Source organism: Triplophysa dalaica, chromosome 9 (genome assembly GCF_015846415.1).
Source record: "Triplophysa dalaica isolate WHDGS20190420 chromosome 9, ASM1584641v1, whole genome shotgun sequence".
Classification (NCBI taxonomy): Eukaryota; Metazoa; Chordata; class Actinopteri; order Cypriniformes; family Nemacheilidae; genus Triplophysa; species Triplophysa dalaica.
Genome location: NC_079550.1, coordinates 9,433,012 through 9,453,989, shown reverse-complemented (window position 1 = coordinate 9,453,989; position 20,978 = coordinate 9,433,012). Strand labels below are relative to the sequence as shown.

At 37.6% G+C, this 20,978-nt stretch overlaps 3 protein-coding genes across 4 annotated transcripts; 2 read left to right on the top strand and 1 right to left on the bottom strand.

Moving 5' to 3' along the window:
* Positions 1-236: 236 nt before the first annotated feature.
* Positions 237-4,544, top strand: si:dkey-243k1.3 (endonuclease domain-containing 1 protein-like). The gene is made up of 3 exons (XM_056757003.1): positions 237-555; positions 3,588-3,744; positions 3,932-4,544. Exons 1-3 carry the CDS (start codon positions 259-261, stop codon positions 4,321-4,323), a joined length of 846 nt encoding a protein of 281 aa, XP_056612981.1. The 5' UTR covers positions 237-258; the 3' UTR covers positions 4,324-4,544.
* Positions 4,400-13,929, bottom strand: zgc:162193 (TRPM8 channel-associated factor homolog). 2 transcript variants are annotated; one of them, XM_056756999.1, is made up of 8 exons: positions 13,788-13,929; positions 8,365-9,035; positions 7,301-8,289; positions 7,087-7,181; positions 6,785-6,998; positions 6,231-6,470; positions 5,406-5,740; positions 4,400-4,952 (listed from the first exon to the last, which is right to left on the bottom strand). In XM_056756999.1, exons 2-8 carry the CDS (start codon positions 8,979-8,981, stop codon positions 4,710-4,712), a joined length of 2,733 nt encoding a protein of 910 aa, XP_056612977.1. In that variant the 5' UTR covers positions 8,982-9,035; positions 13,788-13,929; the 3' UTR covers positions 4,400-4,709. The 2 variants fall into 2 exon arrangements, with proteins under 2 accessions (XP_056612977.1, XP_056612978.1); XM_056757000.1 differs by lacking the exon at positions 13,788-13,929 and adding an exon at positions 11,728-11,791.
* Positions 13,416-20,978, top strand: pnkp (polynucleotide kinase 3'-phosphatase). The gene is made up of 18 exons (XM_056757001.1): positions 13,416-13,556; positions 13,778-13,920; positions 14,028-14,074; positions 14,187-14,456; positions 16,876-17,121; positions 17,694-17,773; positions 17,867-17,924; positions 18,271-18,378; positions 18,472-18,543; positions 18,634-18,682; positions 18,776-18,846; positions 19,046-19,138; positions 19,232-19,328; positions 19,409-19,470; positions 19,566-19,675; positions 19,800-19,887; positions 20,123-20,190; positions 20,309-20,978. Exons 2-18 carry the CDS (start codon positions 13,800-13,802, stop codon positions 20,427-20,429), a joined length of 1,761 nt encoding a protein of 586 aa, XP_056612979.1. The 5' UTR covers positions 13,416-13,556; positions 13,778-13,799; the 3' UTR covers positions 20,430-20,978.

Below are 20,978 nucleotides of genomic sequence, written 5' to 3'. Positions count from 1 at the left end.
TCTTACAAAGAGCGGCATCAAGTTTATTAAGTGTTTTTAGTTTGTAGAAAAATAAGTGAATAATTGCAAAAATGGCAAAAGCTTCAATGTTTCTATGAATTGTTTTTTTTGGCTTACACCATCAAATGTAGCTAAATTTGGAGGTACTTGGTAATCGCACTTGAAAGTAAATATACAGAGTGATAAAGAAGACATGTTATCGTGGGTAGTGTGGGATCCAGTGTTGGAGGTCATCAGTTGTGTTTAGTCTGTTGCACTATGCAGATTTCGTTCATCTTGTGTGTTCTCATCGGCACATTCCTGCACCCAGCACCGGCTGAGGTGGTGGGGAATTTCTGGGATTCACCAGACTGCCTGAAGTTCTTCTATAAGAATAAAGTTCCAGAGTTGGGATCTACACAGGCAGATGTTGTGTTTTTATGTCAGCGCTTTTTGAACACGTATCACTTTTCCACGCTGTACAACACATACTACCACATTGCTGTCTATTCTGCGTACATATTTGAGCCGAGCAATGGAGGAGGAAGAGATAAGAACTGGTATCTCGAACCACAGGTATGTTGTTTATCCATATGCCTTCATGTTTATTATTGAGACATCTCCATTTTCCGTTCCACAAAAGAGTCATATACAGGATTTGAATGACATGAGGTTCAATAAATGATGATAGAACTTGTATTATTGGGTAAACCAACCCTTTAAAAACTTTAATCCTCACACATTACTTTAAAGCTTAATAAGTGACAACATTCTGATTTAATTGTTGGATTTGTAAAATGCATTTAAGCTCCTAAATTGGTGAACCCAGGTATCCTAAATACCGTGCTTCCTGAAAACCGATACATGTATTGAAAATGTCACATCAAACTGTATAATCTTAAAAGTAACATAGTGCAAAGTGCTGAAGATAGTTTTACTGCCACAATGCCTTCAAATATTTGTTTTTGCTTGCGAGAGAGCCTTTCTAATAGAAACTTTTCTGCCCTACTTTTTTATAAACTGAAATGACTAATCTTTTGTGCAACAGAACTGTTTAGGGAATGTTCCATATGGAACCATAAAACCTGACAAAGATATAAACATATTTTACACCTGGCAAATGTGACTCAAACCTAACCACAATCTACACATGAGAACAATATGACCTTTCTAATGGCCTTCGTTGAAATATTGCTTACATCAGTGGTCTCCACTCCAACAGCCTACGGAAGCCTACAAAGTGTTTGTGAGTTTTCAGCCAAGGACATTCTTTAAGCCTGTTTATTTAATTCAGTTGTTTATTTTTTTAATTAATTTTCATAGTATTTCTATTTAATAAGGAAAAAATGTTAAATTGAACATTAAAACATATAGGCCCAGCCTCACAGACAAGGCTTAAGGCTAGTCCCTGACTAAAATTAATGTTTGCTGTCAGGGATCAGACACGGATAACTCAAGTGCAGAATAAGAGTCTTTATTACAATTGCTCACAATGGACAAAAAGGGTAATGCAACACCTCAGGTAAAAGTCCACTATGGCAGGGAGTACTTGCCCGGATCGAGTAAAAAATGGCCAACTAAGTGGACAAGGGCTCGAGCTTTTGTCTGTGGTATAAGGGTACACAGGTAATAATAATAATAAAAGGAGGTAGATAAATTCCCACCATGTGGGGGCATGGTTTCTCAAAACGGAATTCAAAAAAAAAAATTTTTTAAACAATACTAGTTGTGATATGTGGGTATATTCATCTTTATATAGTGATAATTCACCCAAACATTGAAATTCTGTCATCTATCACTCACCTTCAAGTCGTTTAAAACCTGTATAGGTTTCTTTGTTTGATTGAACAAGAAAGATATTTGGAAGAATATTAGCAAATGAGATTTAAGGGATAGTGCAAGATCATATTCCATGAAGATATTTTGTAAATTTCCTACCCTAAATACTTTTGTGAGTGGACGGTCTGCTACAGCACCCATGATGGACAACTTTAAAGGCTTTTTTCTCAATGTTTAGATTTTTTAGCAGCCTCAGATTCCAGAGTTATAAACGTCTGTATCTCCGCCACATATTGTCCTATCCTTAAAAACTCATACATCAATAGAACGCGTATTTATTCAGCTTTCAGATGATGTAAAAATGTCAATTTCGAAAAATTGACCCATAAGACTGGTTTTGTTGTCCAGGGTCACAATTATGTTGTCTTTTAGGCTACTCACCCTCAGATTGTTTCAAACCTATATAAATGTCTTTGTTCTGTGGAACACAAAGGAAGATATTTGGATGAATGTCCGTAACCACCCCCTATTAACTGCCGTAGTAGGGAAAATATATAATATATGAGTAAATGGGGATGAGATCGGCTTGGTTACTGACATTCATCCAAATATCTTCCTTTGTGTTCAGCAGAACAAAGACATTATACCAGTGACGTGCAGTGGGGTTCATGGCTGGTGAGGCACTTACTCCTTCAGAGTCAGATTTACAAATATATGAGCCTAAAATAGAAGCTTATTCACTGTTCAATTGCCAGCATGCACATTGAATAATACATGTTTTATATCTCAGAAGCATGCTTTCATGTGTTCTAAATTTGTGGTAGGTTGCAATTTCACAATTAATTTCCTAATCATACATTAGGCTACTATACAAATGAAACAGTGGTGTACGAAATTCTAATATTTAGTTGTTTAAAAGCTTTTCGTTTTGATGCTTTAATCATTTTAATACAGTATGACAAACAAAAGATAACAGGAAACACTAAATAATTGTCTTTTTAATGTCAAAATGTAGTTTTTAAATATTTAATAGTTTTTTGGTCTGGTCCTAATTTTTGTCTACAATTGAAACTGTTTATGGTCTTAACATTTATTTATAAACGAAGTCCACGCGCCTATTCTTCTTCAAATGTAAACTCATCCTGACTGTATGGCTCATATCTGCCCCCTTCAGTTGCGGCACGGTAACTGTCTGCCTCACCTTGTGCCTTTTCACTGCGGTTTTGTGTCAGATTAGTAAGACTAATTATGTCACACACATTAATTAAAGATATAAGCAAGACTGTTGAAAGTTATGGTGTATAATAAACGTGCCTGCAAACATTATATTGGCGACATGGAGAGGGCTCTCACTAAATCCTTGGTGTTTCGAGTCTGACGTCATCACCCAAACGTGTTTTTTCGTCAATTTTGACTGTAAAATCGATCAAATGATTGGAATCATACGGTACACAAATTTATAGCACAGAATTTTTTTTCATGAGGACATGTAAGGCTCTGCCTCCCCTGACCGCATGCACTTATTTATACAGGTTTGAAACAACCTGAGGATGAGTAAATGATCATTAAAGACATTGACAACCATTTTAATGGTAGACACAGTGCTGCCCCAGAAATCAGTTTTCCAAATATCTTTCTTTATGTTAAACCAAACAAAGAAGTGTAAACAGGTTTGGAACAAATAGAGTGAGTAATTCATGACAGAATTTTCATTTTTGGGTGAACTATCCCTTTAAATTCAAGTAAAATGTATTTTAAATTAAAAGCCTCAATTATTTAGAAAATGGCATGAAGAAAGCATCACAATGAGAAATGCTTATTTGCTATAGTTGATCAACAACACATGGTCGGGTGAAATGACAGATGGGTATAAGCTATGGAGGGAGAATCCTGGCATCTACCTGGGAGAGAGACAGGCTCTGGATGAGGACTACACAAACTCTGGTTTTGACCGTGGACACCTAAACCCTAATGGACATCATGCAGGTATAAATGCTTTAGATGTTTTGGTAACTAGCGTCATAATTGATCTATGTCTATAAATCAGTAACTACAACTGCACATCAGTTAAAATGAGAAATGAGAGATAATATACATTGTAAATATGTATGAACCTGGAGGAAATGATCACTCTGAAATCACCTTATTCAAAAAACATATATTTCTCTCTCAGTTCCAGGTCGTAATTCCACCTTTACACTGACCAACGTGGTGCCCCAAAACCCCAAACTGAACCAGAATGCTTGGCGTCTACACGAGTCAAAAATGACCAACATGTTTAAAGCAGACTGTTATCAGGCCTATGTGCTGGTTGGTGCCATCCCTTCTTTAAACAACTGGATCATAAAGAACAATGTCAAGAGGGTGAACATCCCAGAGTACATCTGGAACGCCTACTGCTGCGTAGATCAAAATGGCCGCCCCGTCTATAGTGGGGCAGCTACTGCAGTCAACAACGAGCTGAATGTTGTTGTGGAACATACTTTAGATGAGATGGTCGATTTTCTCCAGCAGTACTCCGATACACCAGTGGGAGAGCTGTTCAGTGACCAATGCAAGCCCTGACAATGAAATCTGTTGAGCATTCGAAAGACGTAGTTCTGTGTTTTAAGATTATAACAGAAACATATGCTGAATGTGGTTAAATTGAAAGTCATTTTATTGAGTAGCATCGCAAAACTAAGACAAATTCATGTTTATTATATATGTTATGTTATTACTGACATGATTAAATATAAACCTTACATGTTTCTGGAAAATATGAATTAAAAAAGTAAACAGGACAATCTCCTGCCTCTTTTTTATATTTAACATCATATTTCATCAGTATTAGATGTGAATCAATTTAATACATGACCCACCAATTTATTTGACCTTCCATATTCATATAAATCAAGCCCCTCTTACATCGCAATCGCATCAGAATTTCTTCTGAAAGGCTTTTAGAGGTCTTATTCATACTGCTTCATAGGATGGTCGCTCCAGTCGGGTAGTTGAGCGATCTTCTCTTCAGTGCCGGGCTGGATCGGCCAACCCCAGGCTTTGAAGAAGGAGGACAAGTTCATGTTCACCGCTTTGGAGAAGGTCTCGGCATACAGGTTCATCTTGCCTGGGTTGTCTTTGGGAACTCCAGACATGGTTTGATAAGCAGCAAAAACTTTCTTGAAAGCATCCCAGCCAAATTTCTCTTGAAGCTTAAAAAAAGAAAAGGGTGGTTATAAATGTATTATCAGAGAAGGTTATATATATATATATACAGTATTTATATATTTATGTGTATGTATCTATATCTCTCTATTTATATTAAATAACCACTTAAAATTTGCATTTAAAGTCATTTCAGTCCAGAGTAATTTAAGCAATTTGAATGCATGCCAAGATGCATAAAGGCTGAGATAAAAAAATCAGTGTCATTCTATTATTTGTTATTTTTCTCAAATACTTGTAAAACCACTATTATTGTGAATATTTTATTTTATTTAAATGTGAATATTAACTGGTTTTCTTTGCAGCATTCAAGATCTGCAAACATTGCATTCTTTTTGTTGATTCGACTAGTTAAAACTTTCTGTAAATAATTGAAAATGAAAACAACACAATTTTCTCTCTTTCAATCAACATTTCTAATATAAGCATTCTGTTCGTACCTGCATATAAGTCTCCAATGCTACCCACATACTCCAGTTTTTTAAGTCCCTGCCACCTTTGGCATATCCTCTGGCGCGTTCCTGGCGATTTTCTGGGGTCATGGCTGGGTGAGCATTAGCCCTTTGCACACCCAGCACCTCTTCATGCACGTACACTGACCACAGGTTGCAGGTGCACTCGGTAGTGTGTGGAGGAAACTCCCAAACTCCACACTGCTGATTATGACCCAACTCATGAATAGCTCCCCACAAACCTTTCCGGGCGACCTCTGTGTTTATTAATCCTGAGGCGGAGCCAGAGTGCATCATGACGGGATACCCGGCATGCATGAAGCCTGAGGGTGAAAAGGAGGGTGGATGTGTGAACAGAACAGTAAGAAACTATTCATATCACCTACATTACGAGTCACACACTCAAGAGTGTCAGCAAAACGTGGGTGTGGTTTGCTGATCGTTTCACAAGTACAGAAAAAGTGCAGTAATAACTTACTTTTACAATAAATCATGGTGATTGCAATGATACGCAAATTGTTCTTTTGGATGTAGCCAAAACATGCAAGTAACATCCTAATGTTATGTAATTTAACTAGACAACTGTATTTTTTGCCTTGATATATTAAACCACATACACCTTCTTTGTTGCCATTATTAAGCTTTAAACGAAGTCACTGCCATCATATTAAATCCATCTAATGTGCATTCAATACATGCATTCCTTTTTCTGTTCCAAAGAAGAAAGGAGTCAGATTGGGACTGGGAGGATGGCATTAAGTAAAACAATGACAAAATACCTTTTTTGGGTAGACATTCAATACTAGCTCATACCGTGAGAGATCTGAACATCTGCAACATAACGCTCCTTGCGGGGCAACTTTTGAGGCTTTGCCGCCAGGTCAGCTACGCTTCTCATTATGGAATCCCAAAGTGCCGCCACCTCATCAGGCCGATCCAGATTGCGTATTATACTTGACTCTAATGTAATGATGATGTTCTCAAACTCAAGCTCAGCCCAGGGGGCAGGTGCCTGACGGATCCCCCCAACCCAGTCAGCTACACTGGTCTCTCCTGAAAAGACAAAGCAAGTTAGCTCACATTTTACAACACTCCTTTTTGAATTCTAATGTCATGTTAATTTTGTATTATACATGCCAGGCCAGTTACGCGCCTGCGTCTACATGTAGGTTTAACCCAAAGTTCTCTTTGAATACCCTTTGTCATCGTATATATGTGTGTGTTTTAGAATTTGGTGTCCCCACTGATCAGGTAAATCTTCTCTTTGCCGAAGAAACGTTAATAAGTAGGTAGAGTAGCACAAACACAACTCTGTATTTCACTTTGTTTTTAGTAATGCTTGCAGTTTACTTATTCAGCATTCTTACCCGACTTGAAGTATGGAGCCTGTATTGAAGTCTGCACTACAATTTCCACCCCATTCACTTTGCTTTTGGGAGGTGCAACTAGGTAAATGAGCCCTCCCCATAGATTACACACTTGGACCATTTCTTTATCCAAGGGGTATCGCTCATGGACCACACATGGCCGTTTAAGAACGTCTGCAGCACCGAGGTTATCTGTCTGGCAACCAATCTGGACCTGTAGACGGTTACAAGTTAACAAGAAATTGCTCTTGATGGATTTGGACTGGACATATAATGTACTTCAAGGTCTTAAATATGATCACCTGCCAATTTTTTCCAATGAGCTCTGGAGGTACTGCCATATATGTCCTGAGACCAGGAGAAAGGTACAAGCCTGTGCTTATCCACTCTTCGTAGACTGAAACAAGTGTTTTAACATTAATATGATATTCTTGTCTTGTGTGTAACAGACCCCCACTTGCTAACTTAAAAGGAGTAACATTTTCCCCTACATTTAAAAGAAAATGTTCATCCTACCGGTGTCAACGTTGATGCAAATTCTTGCATTAGACAAAGTGGGCAGGTCAGGTCTATTCTTGATGACGTATGGCAGGAGGGCATCAGGGTCAGGTGACACTTTATACAATTCAGACCCCACCTTGAGCATCAGGTGATCTCTGGGGCTTTGAACAGGACAGTTATTACACACCTGTGGGACACCAGCCTCTTTTACCATGTCTGTAAGAAGAGTAATCACTGAATTGTAGGAGGCACAGTCATGTGCACGCATTTGAAGGTAACTGGAGCAATCGTTGCCAAGCTGCCTTAAGTAACCCTCTACATGAGGGGGAAGATTGTGCCCCTTGGTAACATGCTCCCCAAACTGATGCAGTATGTTACGGAAGTGGTACGCCTCTTTAGAGCAATTCTCGAATTCAGGGGCTTTGTATAATCCCCCAGACACATAGCTGCCCAGAATACACAGACCCATCTGGTTTAGAATGTGATTTCCTGGGTATTCGGTCATCACATTCTGGCGGGGATGTGTGCTCGCCCAATGCCAGGCATGACCTCCGATCAAGAGGCCGCTACCTTCTGCTACAAAATCTTGGATCTGTTGACACTGGGCATCACTGTAGGAGGTGCAGACATAGACGCTGAGATCTTCTTTGAAGTTAGTAAACTGGCAATTTAGACCAGATTTGCTCAGGACATTGTGGGCTCCTCCGAGACTGGATGGGATCCCGATGACACCTTTACGCCCCTCGTCGAGCCAGTGGATGGCATTAATCAGGAAAGTGGACAGAGATTCGCGGCCCAGGAAGCCTTCATGGGTCATCACGATTACCCGGCCTTGTCCATAGTAGGCGCCAGCAATGAATGGTTTTCCACATGGGGTGACTGCAATAGGAAATGCTAGGGGTCCGTGCACCATCAACTCCGATGCTACACTTCCACCTTGGATGTCAAACTCAGGCACGCCTTTGAGCAGGAATGCTAGGTCATCCTTAAAATCCTTGCGTATTCTGAAAGATAACAATACGATAGCTGTGAGAAATGCATCATCCAAAACGGATATCGAAAAAGACAGCTTAACTTACGATACGGCGAGCCAACTAGAGGGGATATTCGGAGGCACTGGAAATACGCCAAGTTCCACTCTATGTTCCGAAAAGTAAATTCCTGACACGCTGCACACCTTGTTTCCAGGGAAATTCAGAAAAACGTTTCCTTGCGGATGGGCCTCGGCCCAACTCCACGCTTGGCCAGCGATAATCAAACCACCCCCGGCTTTGACAAAAGCGATCAAATCTTTTGCACAAGCATCAACGCTATAAGCATCTGTGACGTATATAGCCAATCCCTCCCGAAAATCGGAAAGCTCAGCACTGACAGGCGAGAAGCACAGGTTGTCAGCTACTGGAACCAAATTCTTTTGAATCCCTACGATGCCGGCATCACCGGTACATGGCATGAGCCACATCAGGGCGTTCTCTATCAAACCAGGGAAACGGGTCAAGTAGGTCTCATGTCCCAACACCACCACACGTCCCTGACCGTAACGTGATGCGGCCATCATGACTTGACCTCTTGGATTCATGGCGAGTGGAAATGCATGGTCACCGATTAGCACAAGATCACTGGGCACTGATTGCCCTTGAATGTCAATCTCCCCAAGACCAGACATGATAGTGTAGTAGTCATTTTCACGTGCCATGATGCTGTACTTATCTTTTGTTAGTCAGTTATGACTGGGAATTGCAGTTCCTACCTATACAAAGACAAACAAACAAATATAAATATAAAGTATAAGTATAATTTACGATGTACAGTATAAAAAACTATACAGTATAGCAGTCTTTAACCCCAGTCTCAAAAGAATTTTTTTCAATAAATGCTTGTTCTTTCCTCAAGCATATACTCACCTTTGCACTACTGTAAAGAAAAGAAACTCTTCTTCAGCTCAGTGTAAATACTGGGAATGTTTTTATAGTGCTAGCCTCGCCCAACAAGGTGCACGCCCCAAAAAATGACACCCTCTTCTTTGTGTTCGTTCAGTCAAATAGAAAGATACGATTTAAGACACGTGGGTTTAAGCTGAACATATTACTGCACAATAATTTAATATGGAGTCAATAAACAGTGTTTATCAATGTCACAATTAAGCGAAGGATATCCTGCATCGTCTTAATTCTTGTGCAAACTTCAGGTTTGTCATCAGACAAACATTGCAGATCACATACTGAACGACTCATACACATTGTTTGTGCCTTTTGTTTCATACAAATCTACGACTTAGACACCCCTTATAACAATGAAAACCTGTTTGTTCAGGGATATTTCAGAAAAGTGTAACCCTTACAAAAGTATGTGTGAGGATGGGGTCAAATTTGAATATATTTGTGGTATTTTTAATATTTAAACAGATGTTCTAGTCATGTATTCAATCAAAACAGAAAGCATGTAACGTTACAACAGCAACAAAAATGGTATGTTATGCGTATTCGTATTTTTATTTCTGAGGCCACGCCCTCAAACTAATACATGAATTAAAATATTAGATTTAAATTTATATATATTAGAAATATTGTAAAATATTTTCATAATATATGTTGTTTCAGAAATGTGATCGTTATCATTACCTACGGCTTCCGTTGAAACTGGGTTAGATATAAAGAGCTAATTCAGAATGAGGAATACATTAATGACCAATTAAATTTGTCATTTACGAAGACAGTGTTAAATCGCGCTCTCAGAATTACCAAGAAATCAGCTCCAGGCATGGATCAGATTTGCTATATAATGATAGAACATCTTAGTGAATTATCTAGGGAAGTTTTATAAAATTTTTACAATAAGATTTGGGAGGAAGGAAAATTACCACAAAATTGGAAGAAGGTGGTGATAGTTCCAATACCTAAACCATGGGTAAGATTGCCCAAATCTAATATATGTAAAATAATGGGAAAAAAATGGTAAATGGAAAGTTACTGTATTATGTAGAAAATAATAAACGTTTATCTAAATATCAAAGTGGTTTTAGGAGAGGGAGAAATACCATGGATCCAGCTGTGTGTCTAATACACGAAATAAGAACGCACAAATAAACAGAGAGAGTATTGTCTTTTTTGACATAGAGAAAGCATAGGACATGATGTGGAGAGAAGGGTTGTTAATTAAATTATGTAAATTAGGTATTAAAGGTCAAATATATAGATGGATTAAGGAATTTTTACTAGGTAGAACAATAAAAGTTAGAATATGAAATAGTTATTCAGAAAAGTTTGTGATCGAAAATGGAACTACTCAAGGAAGTATAATGAGTCCTTAATGTTTTCTATTATGATCAGTGATGTATATGAGGATTTAGAGATTGGGCTGGGGTTTTCACTTTTTGCCGATGATGGGGCAATCTAGAAAAGGGGAAGGGACATTGATTTTATTGTTTAAAAATTACAGGAGGCTATTACAATAGTGGAAGAATGGTCATACAGGTGGGGTTTTAAATTCTCGGTTGACTAGACAAAGATAATGTTTTTACAAATAAAAAAATTGGAAGTGAGGTAAAGTTAAAATTATATAATCAAGAACTAGAAAAAGTGAAACATTTTAAGATTTTAGGGTTGTGGTTTGACGAACGAATTACATGGGCGATGCATATACAGAAAATATTGGACAAATGTAAGAAAGTGATAAATATATTGAGGTGTTTAGTAGGAAGTGATTGGGGGCAGATAGGATGTCATTAAAGGCCATATATAGTGGGCTGATAAGAGGAGTATTAGATTTTGGTTGTGTGGTGTATGGATCAGCAGCAGATATGTCTCTTAGAAAGTTAGACAGTATACAGCATCAGGTATTGAGAGTATTTACAGGAGTTATAAAAACTACACCAATTATGGCACTACAGGTAGAAATGGGAGAAATGTCATTACAAATGAGAAGGATACAGTTATCACTGAGATATTGGGCTAATTTACAAGGTCTTAGTCAAGAGCATCAAACATTAGACCCTTTAAAGCCTAGTTGGGAAAAAGAGAGGAGAAATACGAAAAGTTTTGGATGGAAGGTAATAGTGAAAGCAATAGAACTTCAAATTGATCAGTTAAAAGTTTTTCCATCAGTACCGTTATCAGAAATAAAACCTTGGTTACTTTCAGATGCAATAGTAGATTGTATGACGGCAAAGGTGAGGACGACAAAACAACTGTTGTTTGCAAGTTGTGCCCGCCAGAGCTACGATTTTCCAACAACACAACAAACCTACGAAACCACGTGTCGAATCGTCACCCTGACGCCATATGGTTCATGCGATTCTTGACAGCGACGGCTTGACGTCATCAGATTCACCTCTCGCTAAATAACTGATGCTATAGTAATAATGAAAAGGCAATTCCGAAAAAGTATGCCGAGGTTAAGATCGCTGTCGCAGAATCTCTCTAGTCAGCAGAAAGAGTTGCTACCTGTGACGGCTGGACCTCCAAGGCGACTGACTCGTATGTCACCATAATAACATGTCAATATATCCAGGGATGCACATGAGTGGTGCGCATGCGCGAACAAAATAAAAAAAGCGCTCTCTAAATAAGTTTAGACCGCTCATTTGCGTACTGACATGGTTGGAACCTGCACGTATAACAAAACACCGCTTCTCTTAAACTTTCTAAAGGGACAAGCTGTCTAAACTTGACACTTGCACGCAGCTTTTGATGCAATAAAAAAGAGGAATAAATACATTACCAATGTATTTTAAGTGTATTTTAAAACAATATAAATATAGTATTATCCCACTTTATTATTTTGTTTATTGTTCATTAAAAAGCAACTACTTTTTTACTTTTATTTTTAATAGGTAAATATAATTTGTCACAATATGTGCAATGTGACCACCAAACAGAATCTCCAGGTGCTCTATTGAGAACCAGATAGAAAAAACGTTTGTGCACCCCTGACAATATAGATACTTATATAGCAAGCATAGATACTTAAATGTGGGTTCCATGCCTGCAAAACTAGCCTTTTAATCTGATAACTAATCGATATTGAATCGAATGGAAATCGAATCGAATCCATAAAATAAGAATCGAATCGCCAATTTGGTCGCAAACCCCAGCCCTAGTAGATTGTAAATTATTAGAAAAGAAAAACTAGGAAAAGGAATGCAATTCATGTAATGCGCAGATATATATTAATGAGTACCACAGGTATGTTTAGATTTACACAGATGACAAAGAGTATAGATAATAAGATATGAGATGCTTTTATTGTTCCAGAGTTTCAGATTTCAATAAGGAAAAGGATTAGTAATGAGTTATCTGTTTAAACAGGGGAAATGATTGCACTATTATTAGCAATACAGTGGATAGAAGAGATAAGACCTTTTGAAATCAGTTGTTTGTTCAGACTAAAGTTCATCATTAGCTAGCTTACAATACAGTCATTCGGAAAGTAGACCAGACATATTATTAGAAATACAGCAAACATTATATAGAATTCAAATGATGGGACTTACAGTGCTATTTTTATGGGAACCTGCACATTTTGGTATCAAAGAAAATGAATTGGCAGATAAGGCATAAGAAGCCATTAAAAACAATGATATTAATTTAAGTGTTATTATAAGTAAGAATGAAATCAAGAGTATTTTTAAGGAAAGGTTGAAGGTAAGGTGGCAAAAACGATGGGATATGGAGAAGAAAGGTAGGTGGTTTTACAAAATTCAAAGGAAAGTGGGAGAGATGAGAAGTGGAGGAAGAAATAGAAGACATACAAGACTAAACAGCACACTTCATTATATGGGAAATCATGATACGGGAAGGTGGGAATTTAGGGCGAAAAAAGAAACTGTGGAACATGTTATGGTTTACTGTCAGAAATATGAGTCTGAAAAGTCAAAATCTAGGAAAATTAAAAATGCAAATTATATTAGGAGGTATTTTACAAAACAATTCTGGAAATGATTGTTATACATTTATATTTCAATATCTTAGAAAAACAAATTTGTGGGAAAGGATATAAAAAAGAAAATAATAGGACAAAGAAAAAGAAAAGTCATTTTGATCCACACTCCATACCAGTTGGTGGCGGTTATACAGCATTTATTTGTTTGTCAACCGCCAATAAAACCTTAAAGAAGAAGAAGAAGTAGAAACTGGGTCTTCTTCGAACGAATGAACGAATTACGTGCATGGGAACTAAACACCGGACCATTTGTTTTACATCGGAACCGTGCTCGTGTAGGACCCGAGAATCGACTGCAAGAGCTAAATGAAGTTAAGTTTTCAGATAATCGGTATGTGATTTTGTTATTTTTTTCTGATGCATGTAATAAATTAAGTTAACTGTGTCCCGAGTTTGTTTTTCGTGAACGTTCGATCGCGATGCACTCAAAGTGCTTAAAACATTAACTTGTTACATCAAATACAAAGTCCCATTCATCTTACACAACGCTAAATTACAGATGGTTGGTTAATACTATATTGATTATTTGATGTAATATTTGTTGTAATTCAGCCTTCCTCACCTGTAATCGAAGATGAAGTGCTCTTTAGTTAGTGTCTCTGGAGCTCGGATGGAGTTGGCTGATGATCGAGCATTAATATTCGGTCGAGGTCCTGACTCCAAAATTTCAGATAAGAAGTGCTCAAGGCATCAGGGTGAGTTATGTGACCACACCACACCCATCCCAGTCAGACAACATGTGAGACGTGTCATGTTTGTGCATATAAATAAACATTAACGGAAGCTTTATTGTGATTGGCAGTGAAACTTGTGGCAAGCTATGCCAAACAGGACGTTCTAGTTACGCAGGTAAGTGGATATTTAATAACAGCTGATTTTGACAATTACATTTTTGTACAGATGAGAATATGGGGAAGCACATTTGTGAATGCAAATTGCAAACCAACTTGTTTTTCAACAGCTAGGGGCCAACCCATCTTCTATAGATGGAAAATATTTGGGTCGGGGCGAGTCTGCCTGTCTGACTGATGGTCAAACATTGTTCCTGGTTAATCAGTCCCACCCATTTACTGTGGAGTTTACTGACATTGCAAACAGCAACTCTCATTCGCCTAAGAAGGAGAAAGGAACAGTTATTGAGAGGAGCAGGGACACTGATGAAATCGTGAAGACCGGAAGGTCAGGCCCCAAGAAGAACATCCATGATTATTTTGGTAAATCCCCCCAAAAGGTATATCACCCTCGCTCATGCATTTCCTTTTATACATTTGACAGACACATTTTTTTTAAAAGCCACTTTTTATCAGTATGTGGACAAAAACCATGCCCATGAATGGTCATTTTTACATATATTTTAAAATGTATATAATTTACACAACTAGTCATGAGTTTTAGAACACAGAACAGATGGGAACTACTTCAATATTGTTTAAGAAGATGCTAAAATATAACAAGTTTATTTGTCTTTAGTTGCAACATAATTCTAATACTTTCATTTGTGTTATGCCTCAGTTTTACTGAATTTACTATTTTTATAAATGTGGGAAAATTAAGTGTTAACTTCTGACTGGTGGTGTACATGTGTAACATTATTTTGATATATATGCATTTTTCCTGAATATTCGTATACTCTTTTATTATGTTTTTAGTTTGTTTAGGTTCTGTTTTATTATAATAATAATATTATAAAGAATAATTTATTCTTAGCACTCGGGCACAAGAAACAAAGGAACATTTCAGTACTATGTCATTCTGTGTATGTACATATGTACCTTGAACCTTGAACATATTTTACTGTACGTGGGTTGACATTATTGAAAAGGGCAAGTTAACCATAAAAAAAATAATTCTTTCATCTTTTACTTTCCCTCGTTTCAATCCAAACCTGTATCTCTTTCTTTCTTTTGAAAAAAAACACAAGTAGATAATTTGAAGAAGTTTGATAACCAATCAATATTGACCACAATTAACTTCCATTGAATGGAGTCACAACTACTAAAACATTTCTCAAAATATCTTTTGTGTTTCATAGAAGAAAGAGTCATATACTGGTTTCCAGATGTTATACTGTACAGTACAATCAATTATATGATTTATTTTTATTTATTTTTGACTTATGTTTATAATAACTGCATTCAAGCATTAAAACATCTATAACTATACATTTAGTTATTTAGCGTGTGATTTTGTCCAAACAGACCCACAAATAACAAAACATTTAATATTCTGTTTTGTTTATAGGTCAATAATTGTGCTTTTGTTATGAGTTTAGGAAAGATGCATTTATTAAATAGATTTTTTTAGATTTGCTATCATGGCTAAATTGTTTTTTAACTTGTTCTGATCACTCGTAATTTCACTAGTTTTAAACCAATGATTCAATCCAATCACTCATTAATTTCTAAAATGAAATTGACATTTTGCCAATCCGATGTATTGCCTGGCTGTCTGCTTAGAGAGGGATTGGACACCATTAGCCCTGCCCTTTTAACTATTATTAACAGCTATTTGACTGGTGGCGTTTTCCCAGAGTTTTTTAAACACGCTTCTGTACAGCACCTGTTAAAAAGATCTCACCTTGATCCATCTGTTCTACACAACTACCGGCCAATTTCTAAACTCCCATTTATTTCTAAGGTTTTAGAGAAAGCAGTGCTTTTACAGTGTACTTCTTACCTGGATGCTTTTAACATTCTGGATAATTTCCAGTCTGGTTTAAAAGCACTTCATAGTACAGAGTCGGCCTTGCTTAAAGTTATGAATGAGGTTTTGTTGTCCATTGATTCCGGGTCATCTGCCATTTCGTTAGATTAGATTTGATTGTAGCCTTTGACACTATTGACCATAACATCCTCTTGAATCGACTCAAATGTGTAGCAAGGGTTCAAGGCACGGCATTACAGTGGTTCACCTCTTATTCAAAGGGTAGGACTTTTTCTGTAAATATCGGGTCGTTCACCTCATCTTCTGCGTCCTTCCCTTATGGTGTTCCTTAGGGTTCCTTTCTTGGCCATTTACTGTTCTCGCTCTACATGCTTCCCCAGGCTCCATTCTCCAGAAATATAATATTAACTATCATTGCTACGCCGATGACCTCCAATTTTACCTTCCAATCAAACTTGAAAATTACTCTTCTTTACAACTTCTTGTCTCATGTTTTGACGAAGTAACAACATGGATGGCTAATAATTTTTTGCAGCTAAAAACTGACAAAACTGGGGTGCTTTTGCTAGGCCCCGCTGCATTCAAAACTATTCTTACAAGTGGGTTAGGTTCCCTTAGTGATAACTGACAACACCATGTAAAAAAATCTAGGGGTCTTTTCGATCCCTCTCTACAATTTGACAAGCATGTAAACACGGTTGTAAAGAGAAACTTTTACGAAGAAAAAAAAAAATGTCTCTCTCGGCAAGATCTCGAAACATTCATCCATGCACTAATCTCTTCTAGGCTCGACTATTGTAACTCTCTGTGTGTCGGCCTTCCTCAAAGCACCCTATCTCGGCTTCAAAACGCAGCAGCCAGATTGTTGACAGGAACAAAAAATAGAGCATATTACTCCTGTTCTTGCTTCATTGCACTGGCTCCCTATTAATGATGGTTGTGTTAAAGCTGTGCTCTATAAATAAATTGACTTCACTTCTATCTAGGTAAGAAAGCGCCCACACAGCCCTGAAGATGATGTTCCTAACAAGAAACGATTATGTGGAGATGAGGAGGAGACCTCAGCTGAGGAGAAGCTTAAACAGTTGCAAGCGTTTGCAGAGAATGAGAGCAACGTCACACCGGACTCATCAACCATCAATGCTTCATCATCTACCTGCACTCATAGTTACTGGCAGCAGATCGGAAGCCTCATGCTCTTCACTGCTGCTGGGGTTTCAGACAGCTCCAAAGTAAGTCAAAGTATGGGAATATATGCTTTTTATCTGGGATAAGTTGCTGTTGTTGTTTAAAGAACACTGTTAGGGCCTGATCAGACAAAACGCGCTTCCTGCGCCTTCCGTTTTTGGCGGAGCGCTCTGAGCGCCTGAAGTTGAAAAAAAATCAACTCTGAGGAGAAAAGTGGTTCACGTCATGCACCTGTTTCCACTGTCCATTCGAATGAATGGAGAGGCGAGGCTTCTGTTGGGGTGACGCAATTTTACAGTTGCTTGAAATGTCTGCAGTGATGTAGGAGAAACTTGTGGTGGCTGTCGCTGGTTAACCGAGCAAGGTCAGAGCGAGCACCCTCTGCATCTACCTGCTTTAAAGTTTTAGCTAAAATGACAGTAAACTGCAACTAGAGAGCTTGCGCTATGTTCCTTGACTGACAGTACAGCTGTTTCGGTTGTTGACCAAAAAAAAAATGCTGCCTTCTGCTCTTTTCAAAAGGTCAACCGAAAAGCGGTTTCAAACATGAAAAGCGTCTTCTATGTGATCGGCACCTTATGCTTGCATGCCTTTTAATGCTTTTTGTTTGATTTAGATTGCAGGGTTTGACATTGATGGCTGTATTATCACCACAAAGTCTGGGAAAGTATTTCCCACGAGTCCAGATGACTGGAAGTGAGTCTGACGGAAGACTGTTCTACACACAAATGCTGTCTATGGCTCTTTCCTGTCACTCATGTGATATTTTTGCTCTGTGTTTTTCCCTAGGATTCTTTTCCCAGAGATACAGCCAAGGCTGGCCAGTCTGTTAAAGAAAGGATTTAAGGTACTTTTTAACAAATTCGTACTAATTTTGTCAGTTTTTTTTGTCAGTAAAACAGTCGTACTGTTTTAGTTTAGATGTTGCTGATGTCGGTGTTATAGAATCCGTGATTCTGATAGGTCGATCTGTCACAACTCTCAAATTCTGTATTGAATGCCAAACTGTAATTTTGAGGGATAATAGTTTCATGTCACAACAGTGGACTCTTTTCAAACACAGCATTTATTAACATTTTATAATTTAGTAACCTGTCTTTGACCCTGTCAGATTTATTTTGTGATATATTAACATATCCTTATGAGTTTGCAGTAACTGTCTAGTTGTTATTGTTTGTGCGTGTTTATTTTAGGTGGTGTTTTTCACCAACCAGATGGGCATTTCTCGAGGCAAGCTGAGACCAGAAGTGTTTAAATCCAAAGTAGAGGATATCTTGCAAACACTGCAGCTGCCTGTACAGGTTAATAGCATTCATTCATTCACACCATTTACTTGCCAAGTTTCATTGTCACAACTTTTATGTTTTTTTTTCTTGAAACTGTGTCTCTTTCAGGTTTTTGTTTCCACAGCACCGGGTATTTACAGAAAGCCTGTGGTTGGAATGTGGGAACATTTGTGTGAGAAGGTGAATTACTCAATTCTCGAACCTTTTTTACGTTCATCAATAGAACAATAGTCAAACTGTGTTTGTAAAGCTGCTGCGGTGTTTTGGCAGGCGAACGGTGGGGTCACCATAGACTTGTCACAAAGCCTCTATGTTGGAGGTGAGCTATGTCATGTTTTTCAGTGTATTGTTTTTTGTCACAGACGATTCTACTGGTTTACACTATTGATTTATCTGTCCTTTATATTCACAGATGCAGCAGGACGTCCTGCAAACTGGGCCCCCGGAAAAAAGAAGAAAGACTTTTCCTGTAGTGACAGATTGGTAATCTAACCAGTTACTTTTAGGTCTTTATAACACAGAAGATAGAATGACTGACAGTAAATAGTGACTGACTTGGATTCAGGTGCTTCTACTATTTAATATCAATACTCTGTTTGGCCTTAAGGTGGTGCTGTACTTCTATTTTTTAAGTGGGGACACTTTTATCAAACAGCTGTATGGTTTTCTGTTTTGCTTTCAGTTTGCCGTCAATATTGGCCTTCAGTTTCACACCCCGGAGGAATTTTTCCTGGGCTGGAAAGCTGCTCCGTTCATCATGCCCACCTTTGACCCTGTAAACTATTTGTCTCACAAACATCTTATTTCTGTCTTAAAGTATCTTTTATAAATGACAGTCTGTGTGTGATTCATGTTTTTTATTCTCAAGAGGAAATTGTACTCTAATGTGCATCATTATGATCCACCTGATGCCTCCCTCACATCTATCAAACAGGAAGTCATCGTTGCAGTGGGATTCCCTGGATGTGAGTGTTCGTGTGATGTGTCTCAAGTTCTTTTGTGTGATTGTGTGATTTCATTTCATTCTCTTTTTCCCATTTTGCAGCTGGAAAAACAACCTTTTTCCAAACGCATATCATTCCAAAGGGATATGTTCACGTCAACAGAGTGAGTTTCTAGGTGTATATATATATTGCAATATGTATAACGATCTAAAGTATAATAGTATAGATGGGTAACTTTCCATCCTGTGTTATTCGTAGGACACACTTGGTTCGTGGCAGCAGTGCGTGGCAGTATGCAAGCGCGCTCTGAATGAAGGTCATAGCGTTGCTGTGGACAACACTAATCCTGATCTTGAGTCTAGAAAAAGGTTTAACTGCTTTTTTTGTTACAATGCAGAAACTCTTGCCTCATTTCAATTGTTCATCTGTTCAGCTAAAGCTGTCTATAATGTGATTTACAATTTCCAACATTCGCTTACTGTCACACCACAGATATGTGGATGTCTGCCAGGACGCTGGAGTGCCCTGCCGATGCTTCAATTTCACAGCAAGTCTGGAACAAGCAAAACATAACAATAGGGTATCTGTCCGTCCTGACATTAATCTGTAATATTTAATTAATTACAGCCAAATGATAAAAGATTAATGAACGACTAAAAAATTAAGCCATTCAAGAAACTAAAACTTGATGTCTATATTTTAACAAAGCTTTTCATATACTGCAACCTGCCCAATGTTTAAATAATATAAACAGAAAAAAAAAACTCCTGAGGCTTTTATTAAATGATTTTTTAATTTATTTTATTTGTTTTTAGTTTCGTGAGATGGTTCCTTCTGCCACCAGCCATGTTCATGTCAACGACATGCTTATCCACAGCTACAAGTGAGTGAATGACACGAGACAAAACTTACACTAACACAATTTTTACAAAACTGAATTCACCAAAAAATAAGTTGAGTTGCAAGAGTCTCATCTTAACCCTCTTTTGTGATCTTAATAGGAAAAAGTTGGTGCCACCAAGTTTATCTGAGGGATTCTCTGAAATCCTGCAGATTCATATCGTGCCAAGTTTCAGCGACAAAAGATCTGAATTTCTCTTCATGCAGTTCTCTGAGGGCTGAGCCTGGTTCCAGATCAAAATAAATTCTAATAAGATGCATACAGGTGATGGTTACTGTTTGCGAATGTTGTGTGTGCTGCTTATGTGCAGAGACTGGATAACAGAAAACAGGTTTTTATTGAGCATTCAACTAATTGTCACTGGATCGGTCGGTAATAGTTCATTTTAAATGTATCAGTTTTCATTTGTTGCTAGTAATGCGTTACATTTATTAAGAGGAACTGACATGCCCATGCTGTTGATTTTACTAATAAAGAAAAACAAAGAAACAAACAAAACAATCTTTCAAACTTGGAAGTTGAAAAGTTGAAAAAAGTGTTGTTTCTTATGATATGGATTTGAACATTGTGCATCAATTCAATTTTTTTAAATAAGACATTAAAACTCAGATTAAAAAAAAGTAATATTCTGTAAAGAAATTGTTGTTAACTTAATGTATTTAAGTTGCATTAACTCAAAATTTGAAGGCAACCAGGTACCACATTTTTTTTAAGTTGACCCAATAAATAATTTTTACATTGTAGGTTCACACTAACTCAAAATAAAAACT